Source organism: Rhinopithecus bieti, unplaced genomic scaffold (genome assembly GCF_001698545.2).
Source record: "Rhinopithecus bieti isolate Rb0 unplaced genomic scaffold, ASM169854v2 scaffold_15143, whole genome shotgun sequence".
Taxonomy (NCBI): Eukaryota; Metazoa; Chordata; class Mammalia; order Primates; family Cercopithecidae; genus Rhinopithecus; species Rhinopithecus bieti.
This window is the reverse complement of record NW_016808091.1, coordinates 356,819-373,030: the sequence shown is the minus strand read 5'-3', so window position 1 is coordinate 373,030 and position 16,212 is coordinate 356,819. Positions and strand designations below refer to the sequence as shown.

General features: G+C 38.8%; 1 protein-coding gene across 8 annotated transcripts in view; it reads left to right on the top strand.

Moving 5' to 3' along the window:
• PTPN20 (protein tyrosine phosphatase non-receptor type 20) overlaps positions 1 to 16,212 on the top strand; it is a 110,911-nt gene that overhangs the window by 88,484 nt on the left and 6,215 nt on the right. For 7 of the 8 annotated variants that reach the window (XM_017885553.1, XM_017885551.1, XM_017885552.1 and 4 more), the window contains 2 exons: positions 3,578 to 3,912; positions 6,771 to 6,986. The exons of the other annotated variant lie outside the window; for it this stretch is intronic. In XM_017885553.1, the coding sequence (XP_017741042.1) occupies positions 3,578 to 3,912; positions 6,771 to 6,986 (551 nt within the window). The remainder of the gene's footprint in view (positions 1 to 3,577; positions 3,913 to 6,770; positions 6,987 to 16,212) is intronic. 8 annotated transcript variants of the gene reach the window in all.

Sequence of the window (16,212 nt, the reverse complement as noted above, 5' to 3'; positions counted from 1 at the left end):
AAAGTTAGGCATACACAACAGCACTCCACCATCAAATGAAAGTGGTAGATCCTGGGCTTGAGCAGATCCTGAAGGCACAAATGAGTTACACGAGGAAGCTGCTCAAATGCTCACTGTTCCCACCCCTACTACATTACCTATCTTCAGCCTGCACCTATTGCCTCATGAGGAGTTCCCTATGATCCACTGACAGAAGAAGAGAAGACTTGGATGTGGTCTACAGAAGGTTCTGCATGATATAAAGGTACCACCCAGAAGACAGCTAGAGCACTGCATCCCTTTTTTGAGACATCTCTGAAGGACAGTGGTTAAGAGAAATACTCCCAGTGGGGAGAATATTGGGTAGTGCACTTAGTGGTTTGGTTTTTTTTTTTTTTTTGCCTGGAGAAGTGGCCAAAGGTATAAATCTATACTGATTCATGGGCTATGTTTAATGACTTAGCCAGATGGTCAGGGACTTTGAAGGAACATGATTGGAAAAATTGGTGACAGTAAGGTCTGGGGAAGAGGCATGTGAATAGACCTTGCTAGATAGGCACAAACACAAAGATATTTGTATCCCATGTGAATGCTCACCAAAGGTTGATCTCAGCAGAGGAAGACTTTAATAATTAAGTGAATAGAATGACTTGCTCTATGAATATCAGCTAGACTATTCCCCCAGCCACCCCTGTCATTGTGTCATTGCCCATAGGTCTCATGAACAAGGTGGCCTTAGTGGCAGGGATGGAGGTTATGTATGAGCTCAGCAACATGGACTTCCACTCACCAAGGCTGACCTGGCTACAGCTACTACTGAGTGTCCAGTCTGCCAGCAACAGAGACCAACACTGAGTACCTGATGGGCACTATTCCATGGGATGATCAGCCAGCTAGCTGATGGCAGGTTGATTACATTGGGACCACTTCCATCATGGAAGAAGCAGTACTTTTTTCTTACTAGAATAGACAGTAACTCTGGGTATGGATTTGCCTTCCCTGCACACAGTGCTCCTGCCAATTTACCATCTGTGGACCTACAGAATGCCTTATCCACCATCATGGTATTCCATACAGCATTGCTGTAATCAAGGAACTCACTTTGTGGCAAATACCTTGTGGCAATGGCCTCACCGCCACTGTGTTAGCATATTCCTTATCCTCTCAAAGCAGCTGGCTTGATAGAATGGATAAATGGCCTTCGAAGAGTCAATTACAGTGAAAGCTAGGTGGCAGTACCTTGCAGGGCTGGGGTAATGTTCTCCAGGAGGTTATATATGCCCCAGATCAGCATCCAATATATGATACTGTTTCTACCATAGCCAGGATTCAAGAATCAAGGGGTTGAAATGGGAGTGGCACCAGTCGCCATTATCCCTAGTCATCCATTAGCATAGTTTTTGCTTCCTGTTCATGTGGCCTTATGCTCTGCTGGTCTAGGGGTCTTAGTGGCTCTCTTCATTAATGTTGTCTGACACTTAGGCCTTTCTCTCTGCAAACTTGGGTCTTCCTTGATGGACAACAGAGCTTGGAATTATTTTTGGACCAGAGTCCAGATTTACCTAGTCTGTGGAGTCTAGAATATTTCTGCATAATATGGAACAAGTTACTTTGTACAGATTCTTTATTTGAAAAGTATGAATATAATAGCACCTCCCTCAAAGGTTTGTTTTGGAGTTGACAAGGTGATACGTGTAGTGTATCATGCTGCTTGAACCTGGTATGCATGTTTCACTGCGTTCTATTAGTACTCTCGCTTCTGTTTAGGGAGTTTTCCTATGATCACTTGAATTATTTCCTTTCTGCAGTGAATTCCACAGCTTGCTTCTGAAATTCTTTTTTTATATTCCCCTTGTATGTGCTATGTCTTTTAGCACTTTAATCACTATTGTAGGTTTAAAAAAATTTTTTTTTCTGAGTTCTGGGAAAATTTTTTAAGCTGGTTTGTTAAACATGAATTTGTTTTCTGTTCAATTCCTGTTTTAGGAGTTTGAGTTGAATGATTGTGACTTTTATATGAAATCAAGCTTTTATTAGTTTAGATTATTTAATTTTCACATATTTAATCTCATTTCAAAATTTAAAAAATGCTTTTTTTACTATGAAGTAATTCATACTGTTTATATACTGTAATAACTGCTGCTAACATTGTGATGAACACTTGCCAGGCTTATTATATGACATATCATCATATATGTACATATATATGATGAAAGATCTCCCTACAAAGCCATTGTTACTGCCTCTATAATTTAGTAATATAACATATTTGTTAGTAAACATAGATATATAGTATTATTTTAAACAATGCTCTCTTGAGTTTTATTTAATATACAAATATGAGTTTTTAAGGTGTTATCACCTTTTATAGAAAGGAGAACATTTGTTGTGATTTTTTAGAATGGGCTCCCTTTTTGAAATACTGGGTATCTTTATATATCTAGTAATTTTTTTTTTTTAAACGGAGTCTCACTTATTCTGTCGCCCAGGCTGGAGTACAGTGGAGCGGTCTTGGCTCACTGCAGCCTCCGCCTCCCTGGTTCAAGCGATTCTCCTGCCTCAGCCGCATGAGTAGCTGGGATTATAGGTGTGAGCCACCGCGCCTGGCTGTTTTTTCTGCTTATTCATATTTACAAGGGAAAGTTTCTGTGTACTATGTTAAAATTTGAGAAGAGTTCTGCCAGATATTATGTAAATGCCTGTTCAGGTCTTGTCAGCATATTTACTAGATAAATGGTCCGTGTGATTCTGAGTAGTAAGGACAGGTTATTGGTGAGAGAGCTGCATGACAGAGAAGGGCCTCCTTTTCTGTGTGTGTTTGTGCTCTTAATGTGGGGAATGGTGGTGGAACCAGAGCTTCAGATGTCTGTGTTAGGTGAAGAAGGAACTCCTGGAGCAGTGAAGCTTAGTAGGCCAAATAGCTGGTTTTCCCTCTCATATTTGTTATAACAGTCCATGTTAGGTGAGTCCCATATTACTTGGAGCAAATCCCCTTGGTAGCATCCTTTTGCCACAATATCTTTGCTTTGAATAACATGTCCCATCACCAGCTGAAGGCTGAGAATGGACGTAAAATATGGCTGTCTAGTTTGGAGGACACTGGTGGAATTCCATTAATCCTAGAATTTGTCTGCAGTCAACTATTAGATTTTTTTTTCCCCTGGTCTCTGCTGCTCTGGGTTTGCAGGTTTCACAGATTTGCAGGAGAATATCATTCATTTACTCCCACAGAGAGTTTCTTCTCTGTTGTGTTCAGTTGCAAACTAGAGGATACTTCCCTTGACTTAATCTTGCCCATGCCAGTTCTAGCAGAAATTTCCAAAAGTACCTGGATGCTAATGATATCATTCTGTGTTTATTAAAACTGATCTGAAAATAAACCTCTCATAATTGTATATTTCTTAGGTCATGCCAATAGTTTTCAGGGAGGAAAGAATTTAAACTCATGGACTCAACCCTTTTGGAAAAAAAACTCCTAAGCCATCTTCTTTATTGGTCAAAGAGATATATGGATTTATGTGTGTGAAATCCTTTCGTGAAGTCTGGGTGTGATGTATCTCCCACCTTTATCTACCAGATGTTTCTGTTTCTGTAATAGATGATTCAACACGCGTTCCTCTTGGAAAAAGCAAGGACTACATCAATGCTAGTTATATTAGGATAGTCAATTGTGGACAAGAGTATTTTTATATCGCTACTCAAGGACCACTGCTGAGCACCATAGATGACTTTTGGCAAATGGTGTTGGAAAATAATTGTAATGTTATTGCCATGATAACCAGAGAGATAGAAGGTGGAGTTATCAAATGCTACCCTTACTGGCCCATTTCTCTGAAGAAGCCATTGGAATTGAAACACTTCCGTGTATTCCTGGAGAACTACCAGATACTTCAATGTTTCATCATTCGAATGTTTCAAGTTGTGGAGAAGTCCGTAAGTTTTTAAACATCAGTATTAGATATATGTTTCACCACATAAGCAAATGTCTTAGAACTAGAAGTTAGGGGTAGGATGGAAAATAGACCGATGATACTTCTTAAAGTAGCTTTTTACTTGTCCCTGGTACCAGAAGCCACCACCACTTCTCCTTCTCCTTAACCAGATTCTGTAGAGAAGAACAAATTGGAAAAGAGAGGTGGGGTAGGGAGAGTGACTGTTGAAGTTGTCTGATTCTGGGTTATACCTGCTTCTGCCAAGTGTGGCAGATATGTGTTGAATCCTTAAGGTATGCTAATTACTGGGCCAGGCACTATCAGTACTTACCGAGTAGTGGAGAGGTTGGTACACTCACTAATAGATACCTAACTTACTGTGTTGAGTGATAATGTTAAGATATGTCTTGGCCACTTTGGGGCTCAGAAGGTAAATACTTAGCTTTACTTGGAGTTTGGGGGCAGGTTTACTGGAGGAGGTGGCATTTGTTTTGAGAATTATCCAAATGAGAAAGATGGAGGGAGAAAGTAGATGATCAAAATATAAAATAATACAAGGTGTGTATAGAGACAAATGTAAGTAGTTAAGTGTTTCTGAAATGTAAAAGTTCAGTGCCAGGGAGTAATAAAAGATGAGATGAGGATATCAAAAGTAAGCAGGGGCCACCTAGAATGTGAAATGTCTTAAATTTCAGCTAAGTAGCATGAACTTTATTATGAAGATAATTGGGAGACATTGAAGAATTTTAGTAAGTGACATGATCAACTACGGCTGTTGGCATGGGGGTGGAAAGCACAGATGCAAGTGTTTTGCAGATAAAATTGGGAGACTTATAAGTGAGTTATGACTTATGATTTATAAGTGACAGAGGAGGGGTTGAAAATATATTCAATATAGTAACCACATGTGGATATTTGTTTAAATTTAAGTTATTTAAATTTATGTAAAATAACAAATTGAGTTCCTCACCTGCAGTAGCCACGTTTCTAGGGCTTATTAGTCACATGTTGGTAGTGGCTACTATATATTGCCATATTGAAGACATTTGCTTCAGTATAGAAAGTTCTGTTGAGAAGCGCTGGTCTAGAATAATTCATGTATTTCTTGGTCTAATAGACTTAGAAAACAGAAAAGGAATGGTTTATAGCAGAAAGCAATGAGTTAGATTGCTCTAGTGGATTCAGTTGGCAGGTAGGTGATACATGTGTTAACAGGAGTGAAGGGAATAGGAGTCGAACAGGAAACTTGTAGAGAGTGGTGGGTTTTGGAGTCACCACCAAAGAAGTTGATGGGAGCACAATCACCAGGAAAAGGGTTGCTGAGTGATGCTGAGGTTTGACCCACAAATTTGTGATAGCAACAAAATATGTGATTATGTGTGTGTGTGTGTGGGGGGGTGGTTTTTTTTTTTTTTTTTTTTTTTTTCCAGCAGTATAACATTGAGATTCCTGAGTACGGGTTATGGGACTGACCCAGAGAGAGAGATTAATTTTAAGGAATTGGTTCAAGTGATTGTGGAGGGTTGGCAAATCTGCAGGGTGGGAAAGTAGGCTGAAGACCCAGGGAAGAATTGCAGTTTGAGTCCAAAATCAATCTGCTAGTAGAATTCCTTCTTGCTCATGGGAGATCAGTTTTTGTTCTGCTAAGGCCTTCAGCTGATTAGATGAAGCCAACCCACTTTATGGAGAATAACTTGCTTTACTCAAATTCTACCAATTTAAATGTTAATCTCACCTAAAAAATACCTTCACAGAGACACAAAATAATATTTGGCCTAGTATCTGGGTACCAGGGCTCAGCCAAGTTGACACATAAAATTAACTATCACAAATTTCAGTAGACACTGTGGATTAGAATAGAGCTCTGAACACTAGCATCTTTATTCAGGAAGCTTAGGAAAAAGAGGCGCATTCAGAAGAAGCAGAGGAGAAGTGAGAAACTCATTTTGAGTTCTTCCATTAGGGTCCCACGTGTGGTAAAATAAGGGCCCTCTTTGCATGTGACATGCAAAATTGTCCCTCTTTGCATGTGACATGACTTTGCATGTGACATGACACTGGGGAAAGGGTCATGATCTCTTTGAATGAGATATAGGTAAATTCAAAGTGCTTTATCTGACAATGCTGGGAAGAGTTTCATGACTCCACTTCAAGGGGGCTCAGCACAATAGTGGGACCCACAGTCTACTCTCATGGTCATTGACTACCCTGTCGTCATCGCTGGAAGAGATTAGTGCCTCTCTTGTCAGACACCTATATGTCTTAATTGAATTTCATACGTCATTTCTAAACTAAAGTACATTGCCTTTTGGTCTTATTCCTAACATGACAGTCCATCTCTCACTCTAAGCATTTTGAAATCTTGGTTTTCCTGCAGCCTCACGGTACAGAAGAATGATGCTAGATTAGAATTCAAGACACCTACATTACAGTTCCAGCTCTAAATGTGTGAACCTTCTGACCTAGCATACATCTCTCGTCCCCCTCATCCTTACATTTTCATCTGTAAAATGTTGCCTACCTCAAGTGGTTGATGTGAAGATTGAAGGAGAGAATTCATGTGAAGCCCCTAGCATAGTACCTGCCACATAGCAAGTGCTTAACTTTTGTTACCTGTTAGTACTGGTATTTTTATTGTTGTTACTGTGCTCTCCTTTGTAAAATGGAGAAAACCTCTATTCCTAGCAACTTCCAGAATTCTTATAAACATCAAAAAGAGGTTTGAGTATTTTTTGAAAGTTCTATATAATACCAAGGTAATCCCATTCATTATCATTTGAATATTAGAAGTTGGCGTGAGGTCTCTCTAATATAAGAAATCAATAAATATCTTTCTCGCTCTGTTTCTTTCTCTAACAGACGGGAACTAGTCACTCTGTAAAACAGTTGCAGTTCACCAAGTGGCCAGACCATGGCACTCCTGCCTCAGCAGATAGCTTCATAAAATACGTTCGTTATGCAAGGAAGAGCCACCTTACGGGACCCATGGTTGTTCACTGCAGTGCTGGCATAGGCCGGACAGGGGTGTTCCTATGTGTGGATGTCGTGTTCTGTGCCATCGTAAAGAACTGTTCAGTAAGTGTGTGAATCAAGCAGATACCCTGATGCTGTTGGTAAACACACTACATTTAACAGCCTGATCATTTGGAAGACTAATATTTGGTCTTCTAAAGCAACTTAGTAAATCAAAAGCACATGAGCTTTCGATACCTGATTCTCACTGAACTTGCTGCAGGTTCCTGGGGGTGTTTGTGAAGATTAAAGTATGTAATGTAAATAATGGCTTAGGACAGTGTCTGGAACATAATAGATACACAGAAAATGTGAGTTCCATTTCCTTTTCCTTCCCTGTATCTTACACAGGGTGTTTAGACTTACTAGAGAATGTTGATGGAGTGTGCCTGTTTTTAATGTATATAAGTGACAAGCACATAAGAATGTGAGAAAAAATGTAGACTTCCGAGTGAATGAGGGGTCCCTGTTCGACTGCCTGTTTTGCCACATAGTTTAGATTTTGGTGACTTTGGGTAAATTGCTCAACCTCTCTCAAACCTAGTTTTCTCATTTGCAAAATGAACATAATAATATAATTGAGTTTGAGTCAATAATTCACAATCTCTTGGCCGGGCACGGTGGCTCAAGCCTGTAATCCCAGCACTTTGGGAGGCCGAGACGGGGCAGATCATCGAGGTCAGGAGATCGAGACCATTCCTGGCTACAACGGTGAAACCCCGTCTCTACTAAAAAATCACAAAAAACTAGCCGGGCGCTGGTGGCGGGCGCCTGTAGTCCCAGCTACTCGGGAGCTGAGGCCAGGAGAAAGGCGGACCCGAGAGGCGAGCTGCAGGTGAGCGAGATCGCGGACCACTGTGCACTCCAGCCTGGGCCGACAGAGCAAGACTCTGTCTCAAAAAAAAAAAAAAAAAAAAATTCACAATCCTTTACTTTTCTTTTTTAATTTGGAACCAGCTAAGAGATAGACACAGGAACCAGACCTGTGATGATTACAATATTTCCTTTATTATTATTTTTATTCTCAAGTTTTATTTGTTAAAATAGATTCCATCTGTGTTGTTTTTCCTTTTGTTTTTAGTTGACATGTAATAATTGTACATATTTGTGGGGTAGAGAGAGTGATATTTAGGTATCTGTATACAATGTGTAGTGATCAGATCAAGGTAGTTAACGTATCCATCACCTCAAACATTTATCATTTCTTTGTGTTGTGAGCATCGAAAATCTTCTCTCCTAGCTTTTTGAATATATACAATAAATTACAGTCAACCATATTTGCCCTACAGTGATGCAGAACACCAGAGCTCATTCCTCCTATCTAGCTGTAATTTTGTATTTGTTAGCCAACCTTACCTTATCATCTTTAATACCCACAGTTCTACTCTTGACTTCCATGAGCTCGATTTTTTAGCTCCCATATATAAATGAGAACATGCAGTATTTATCTTTCTGTGCCTGCCTTGTTTTGCTTAATACAATGTTCTCCAGACTTATCTATGTTGCTGCGAATGACAGGATGTCACTCTTTTTTATGGCTGCATAGTGTTCCCTTTTCCAATCCATTAGCATAGGATTATTTCCATTTGTTTCTGTCCTCTTCATTTCTTTCACCAGTGTTTCATAGTTTTCCTCATAGACGTCTTTTACTTTTTTTGGTTAAATTTATCCTAGGTTTTTTTTTTTTATAGCTATTGTAAATAAGATCACCCTCTTTATTTTCTTTCAGCTAGTTCATTATTGGCATCTAGAAATATCACTGATTTTTGTATGTCGACTTTGTATCCTGCAGCTTTACTGAATTAGTTTATTAGTTTTAAGTGTTTTAGTAGAGTCATTAGTTTTGGAGGATATGTATGTGTATATATGTGTGTGTGTATATATATATATGAATATGTGAATATATAGTCATGTCACATGCAAAGAGGGACAATTTAATTTCCTTTTTCCAATTTGGATGCCCCTTATTTCTTTCTCTTGACTAATTGCAATGGCTAGGACATCCAACATTATGCTGAATAAGAATGGTAAAACTGGGCATTCTTGACTTGTTTTCCGGTTCTTAGGAGAAAGGCTTTGAGCTTTTCCCCATTCAGCATGATGTTAGCTGTGTGTTTGTCATATATGGTCTTTATTGTGTTTAGATATGTTCCTTCTATGCCTCATTTGTTGAGTTTTTTTTTTTTAATCGTGAAAGCATGTTGAATTTTATGAAATGTTTCTTCTACATCTATTAAGATTCTCACAAGGTTTTTGTCATTCATTCTGTTGATGTGATGTATCACATTTATTGATTTGCATATGTCAAATTATACTTGCATTCTGGGAATAAATCCCACTTGATCATAGTGCATTATCTTTTTGATGTGCTGTTACATTTGTTTTGCTAGTATTTTGTTGAAGATTTTTTTTTTGCATCTATGTTCATCAGGGATATTGGCTTGAACTTTTTTTTCATGGTGTCTCTGCCAGTTTTTGGTATCAAGATGATAATGGCTTCATAGAATGAGTTAGGGAGGAGTCCCTACTCCTTGAATTTTTTGGAATCATTTCAGTAGGATTGATACCAGTTCTTCTTTGTACATGTGGTAGAATTTAGCTATGAATCCATCTGGTCCAGGACTTTTTTTGGTTGGTAGGATTTTTATTAATGATTCACTTTTGGAATTCATTATTGGTCTGTTCAGGTTTTCAATTTCTTCCTGGTTCAATCTTGGGAGGCTGTGTGTTTTCAGGAATTTACTCATTTCCTCTAGACTTTCTAATTTTTGGGTGCAGAGATATTTATAATGATCTCTGAGAATCTTTTATATTTCTGTGGGATTAGCTGTAATGTCATCTTTATCATTTCTGATTGTGCTTAGATTTTCTTTTTTTTGTTGTTTAGCTGGCAGTCTATCAATTTTGTTTACTCTTTCAAAAAACAGACCAGGCATGGTGGCTCATGCCTGTGATTCCAGCACTTTGGGAGGCTGAGGCAGATGGATCACCTGAGGTCAGGAGTTCGAGACCAGTCTGACCAATATGGCAAAACCCTGTCTCTACTAAAAATACAAAAATTAGCCAGGCGTGGTGGTGTGCACCTGCAGTCCCAGCTACTCGGGAAGCTGAGACAGGAGAATTGCTTGAACCCAAGAGGTAGAGGTTGCAGTGAGCCGAGATTGTGTCACTGCACTCCAGCCTGGGAGACAGAGTAAGACTCCGTCTCAAAACAAAAAAATTGTTTTGTTGATCTTTTGTATGCATTTTTGCATCTTAATTTCATTCAGTTCTCCTCTGATTTTGATTATTTGTTTTCTTCTGCTAGTTTGGGATTGATTCGTTCTTTTTTCTAGTTTCTCTAGGTGTGACATCAGATTGTTCATTTAAGATCTTCCTAACTTCTTTGATGTAGACATTTAGCACTATAAACTTTACTCTTAGCACTGCTTTAGCTGCATCCCAAAATGTTTGATTTGTTTTGTCTCTGTTTTCATTAATTTCAAAGAATTTTTTTGATTTCTGAATTCATTTGTTTACCCAAAAGTCACTTAGGAGCAAGATGTTTAATTTCCAAGTAATTGTGTAGTTTTGGGAGATCTTCTTGGTAGTAATTTCTATTTTTATTATACTATGGTCTGAGAGTATGCTTGAGATGATTTCAGTGTTTTAAAATTTTTTCAGATTTGCTTTATGGCTGAGCATATAGTCGATCTTAGAGTATATTCCATGTGCAGATAAGTAGATTGTATATCCTATGGTTTTGGAGTGGACTAGTCTATAGATGTCTATTGAATCCAATTGGTCAAGTGTTGAATTTAAGTCCAGAATTTCTTTATTAATTTTTTGCTTTGATGATCTCTCTAATCCTGTCAGTTGGGTGTTGAAGGCTCCCAGTATTATTGTGTGGACTAAGTCTTTTCATAGGTCCAGAGGAACTTGTTTTAAGAATCTGGGTGCTCCAATGTTAGCTGTGTGTATATTTAAGATAGTTACGTCTTCTTTTTGAATTGTTCCCTTTGTCATTGTGTAATGCCCTTCTTTGTCCTTTTAGATCATTGTTGGTTCAAAGTCTGTTTTATCTGATATAAGAATAGTGACCCCTGCTTTCTTTTTGTTTTCCATTTGCATTATAGATCTTTCTCCATCCCTTTACTTTGAGCCTGTGGGTGTTCTTACATGTGAGATGGGTCTCTTGAAGACAGAAGATGGTTGGGCCTTGTTTTTTTAATCCAATTTGCCATCCTAAGCCTTTTAAGTGGGGTATTTAGACCATTTGCCTTCAAGGTTTGTATTGATATGTGAGATTTTGATGCTGCCATCATGTTGTTAGCTGGATGCTTTGTAGACGTGATTGTGTATTTGCTTTATAGTGTCTGTGGGCCATGTACTTGTGTTTTTGTGGTGCCAGGTACTGTTCTTTCATTTCCATGTTTAGCACTTCCTTAAGGACTTCTTGTAAGACTGGTCTAGTACTCACGAATTTTCTTAACTTTGCTTGTCTGAAAAGGATTTTATTTCTCCTTTGCTTATGAAGCTTAGTTTGGCAGAATATCAAATTATTGTTTGGAGTTTCTTTTATTTAATGATGCTGAAAATAGGTCCACAGTTTCTTCTCACTTGTAAGTTTCTGCTGATAGGTCTACTCCTAGCCTGATGGGATTCCCTTCGTAAGTAAACTGACCTTTCTCTCTAGCTGCCTTTAAGATTTTTTCTTTGGCATTGACCTTGGTGAATCTGTTAACTATATGTCCTGAGGATGGTCATTTTGTATGGTATCTCACAGGATTTTGTTGAATTGCTTAAATTTGCCTATTGACTTCTCTAGTGAGATTGGGAAAAGTTTTGTGCACTGTATTTTCAAATATGTTTTCCAAGTTGTTTACTCTTCTTCTCTTTCAGAAACGACAGTGAGTCATAGGTTTGGTCTCTTTACACAATCTCTTATTTCTTGGAGGTTTTGTTCATTTTCAATTTTTTTTTTTTTTTTTTTTTGAGACAGAGTCTTGCCTGTTGCCCAGTTTGGAGTGCAGTGGCGTTATCTCAGATCACTACATCCTCCACCTCTCAGGTTCAAGCAATTTTCGTGCCTCAGCCTCCTGAGTAACTGGGGCTACAGGCACGTGCCACCATGTCTTGCTAGTTTTTGTATTTTTAATAGAGATGGGGTTTCACCGTGTTGGCCAGGCAGGTCTTGAACTCCTGGCCCCAAGTAATCCTCCCGCCTCAGCCTCCCAAAGTGCTGGGATCATAGGCATGAGCCACCATGCCCGGCCCGAAATTCTTTTTTCTTTATTTTTGTCTGTCTGAATTGATTTGAAGGACCAATCTTTGAGCTCTGAGATTCTTTCCTCATCTTGGTCTATTCTGTTCTTAATGCTTTCAACTGTATTATGAAATTTCTGTAGTGAATTTTTCAATTCCAGAAGGTCAGTTTGTTTGTTTCTTAATATGGCTTTGTCAGCTTTTTAACTCTTGGATCATTTTACCGAATTCCTTGGATTAGGTTTCAGCTGTCTCCTGAATCTCATTAAGCTTCCTTACCACCCAGATTCTGAGTTCTATGTTTGTCATTTCAACCATCTCAATTTAGTTAAGAACAATTTCTGGCGAGCTAGTACAATTATTTGGAGATAAGGAGGCACTGACTTTTTGAATTGCCAAAGTTCTTTCACTAAATCTTTCTCTTCTGAGAAGGCAGGTGTTCTTTTATCTTGTTGAATTTGTTATCATTTTGATGAGGCTTTTTGTTTTTATATTCTTTATATCCCTTGAGGATTTGACTGTAGCGTAAGCTGAGTGTAGTCAATTGGCTTTATTTCTGGGTGATTTCAGAGGGCCAACGCTCTGTATGGAATATTTATTAATACTTGTAGCTAGATTCTGGCACTGGATTTCACAGGCAGTGTATACTGGAAGAATTTAGGATGTTGTAATTTAGGCTTCAATCCAGTAGATGGTGCTTGAGAGTAATGGTCGGCAAATAGACTCTTAGCCACACAACTCTTTTAAATATTTCAGCGTATTTGCAGCAGTAGGGGTAGGAAGGGGTAGCGATGATCCCCTGCCAGGTCCATTTCCAGGCCTTAGGGGAGCCCCCTCCAGTCACTGGCACCATGCCCACATCTCTTTAACCCCAAGGGGGACCCTGGCAGCCTGTGCTCTTTCCGCCCTTGGGGCAGCCTGAGCCAAAGATTAGGTCACCAAGAGATCCACAGCACGCTGGAGGCCTGCTGGTCCTCTGTGCTTGGGAGTCAGAGCTAATTGTGCAGTAGGTCTACAGATGGTTTGTTGATGCGGTAGGTCAAGGGTGTGAGATCTCCAGGCAGGGCGGTGTTGGTGTGGCTGCGCAGCTGATGTGGCACCCATAGCCTAGGGTTTTCTGCCCAGCAGACATCTTTGGGGACTTCCCAGTTCTTTTTGCCTTGACTGGATTTCAAGAAGCTGTTCTAAAGAAGTGGCAACTTATCTTAGATCACAAAGTAAAGAATAGAAACAAACAAAGAAAAATTTTTTTTAAATTCTCTATGCTTTAACTCCATCCCCACCACATTTCAACTGCTTATTATCTAAATTTATGTATTTTTATATTACCTTTCTCTTAATAGGTTGCTATAGCTATTATGGCTTTTTATGAATTTGTCTTTCAGCTTCATACCAGAGTTAGGCATGGATTGCACACCATCATTACAGTAATAGAGTATTCTGGCTTTGTCCATGTTGTTAATGTTACCAGTGGATTTTATGCCTTGAAAAGTTTTCTTTTTGAATGTGTATGTGTGGGTTTTTTTGTATTTTTTTTTTAAATTTCCTTCTGAAGAACTCGCTTTAGCATTTCTTGTAAGTCGGGTCTGGTGGTGGTGAATCCTCAGATTTTGTTTATCTGAAAAATACTTTATCATTCCTTCATATTTGAAAGTACCTTTGCTGAATACAGTATTCTTGGATAACAGGTTTTTTTGTTTTTCTTTCAACGCTTTGAAAATTTATCCCACTTTCTCCTGACATATATGATTTCTGTTAAGAGTCAATTGTCAGATGAATTGGAACTCTTTTATATGTTAATTGCTTCTTTCCTCCTGCTACTTTTTAGGATCCTGTCTTTATCCTTGAGCTTTGAGAGTTTTATTATTATATACTTTGGTGTGGCCTTATTCGGGTTGAATCTGTTTGGTGTTCTCTGACACTCTTATACCTGAATATTTATATCTGTTGCATTTTGGAAAGTTTTGTTATTATTTCTTTGAATAAGCTTTCTACCCCTTGCTCTTCTTCGATTCCCTCTTGAACACCAGTAATTTTTGAATTTGGTCTTTTGAGGTAATTGTCTATCTGGTGATGATCTTTATTCTTTTTTATTCCTTTTTCACCTATGACCGTATTTTCAAATAGCCTGTTTCCAAGCTCACTGATTCTTTCCTCTGCTTAATTCATTCTATTATTGTGAGGTTGTAATGAATTTTTCAGTTCAGCTAATATATTTCTGAGCTCCAAGATTTCTATTTGATTTTTAAATTATTTCAATCTCTTTGTTAAATTTGTCTAATAAATTTTTGAATTGGTTTTCTGTTACCTTGGAGATTTCTGAATTTCCTCAAAGCTATTAATACTAGTTTGAATTCTTGATCCAGGAGCTCTCATATGGCCATCTCATTAGGGTCAGTCACTTGTTCCTGCTTTATCCATTTGGGGAGGTCATGGTTTTCTGTTGGCGTTTTCTGTTGGCTACAGTTTCTTGTGGATGTGCAAGAAGTATATATCTTGTATTGATGTCTTTGAATGAAGGATTAGTTATTTATTCCATTGTTCTCTGTCTGGCTTATTTTTGTTTTTTATTGAATATGTTTGCTTATAGATTCTTTGTAATTTACCTGTGGAATTTTTTTTGTGTGTGGGTGTGGGGGGTGCGAGGTACTAAGTTGCTGCCTTTTTTTTGGCACTAGATGTCAACTTATGACCAAGTTTGCCTTGGCTCCAATAAACAATAAGAGAACTGCTCATCCCAATTAGGCAAAGTCTCAAAGGGGATATCATGGCAGTGTGGGAAAGGTGGCTTGAGATCCATGCCCAGGGGTCCTGTGCAACATACCTTCTGCAATGTGGTGCTACTAAACAACCACTCTGGTTTGGCATCTCCAAGCTGAGTTACAGACCAGAGTTTCAAGGGCAGGGGATGGTAGTCCCACCTCACCTGTTTGTCTCTGACTGTTCTCAGGATATTTCTTTCTTCAGGCACGTGTAGTGCTTCCTGTGGGTTGAGGTAAGGACAGGTTTCCTGCCAGGTAACCCAGATGGTGGGAAACCTGGCTGTCACCTTTTCTAGTATAGAAATCATGAATCAGGTGGAGACTTTTTGCACACTTGGTGCTGGGCAAGGTGGAGGGATGGGCATTGCAGATGTGGAAACCCAATTCTCTTACTGCCTACTTAGAGATTTTTCCCCATCTCTGTGGATCCAGGAACTGTCTTCTCCTCATATTTGATTTCTGGGATATTGTTGTTGGTAATTTAAGTGCTGTATATTTGGTTTTGGTTTTCTTTGTAAAGAAGTGAAGCCAGCTTGCTTCTACACTATTATTTTGGAACCGGAAGTCCTCTCTTGTCTTTTTAATCTAATTCTCTTTAAGACAATTATTTTTTCTTTGAATTAATTAATTTTTATGTAAATTACAATTAAGTCTTAATGATTCCTTTGCTTTGTTAACCAATACATCTTTGCAAATAACACAAGTGTAGTTTTAGAGCTTCACAATCAATAATGACTACAAAACTCAATATATGAGGAATCATAACTCCAGGTGAAAATTATGTAACTCTTGGTCTTCATTTCATTGCAGTCACTTCTGTCTTCATTATTTGGTTAACTACTACAGCCACATTCGGAAAGCTGTGTCTTTTCTAACTAAACAGTCCAGTGATGCTTGTTTTATAGTCAGTAAGTTGATTAAAAATTAGTAATTCTAATGTGATTCCATAATTTGCCTAATCTTAAATTATAATTTTTTAAAAAATATGCTTTTAGGCCGGGCGCGGTGGCTCAAGCCTGTAATCCCAGCACTTTGGGAGGCCGAGACGGGCGGATCACGAGGTCACGTGATCGAGACCATCCTGGCTAACATGGTGAAACCCCATCTCTACTAAAAAAATACAAAAAACTAGCCGGGCGAGGTGGCGGGCGCCTGTAGTCCCAGCTACTCGGGAGGCTGAGGCAGGAGAATGGCCTAAACCCAGGAGGCGGAGCTTGCAGTGAGCTGAGATCTGGCCACTGCACTCCAGCCTGGGCGACAGAGCAAGACTCTGTCTCAAAAAA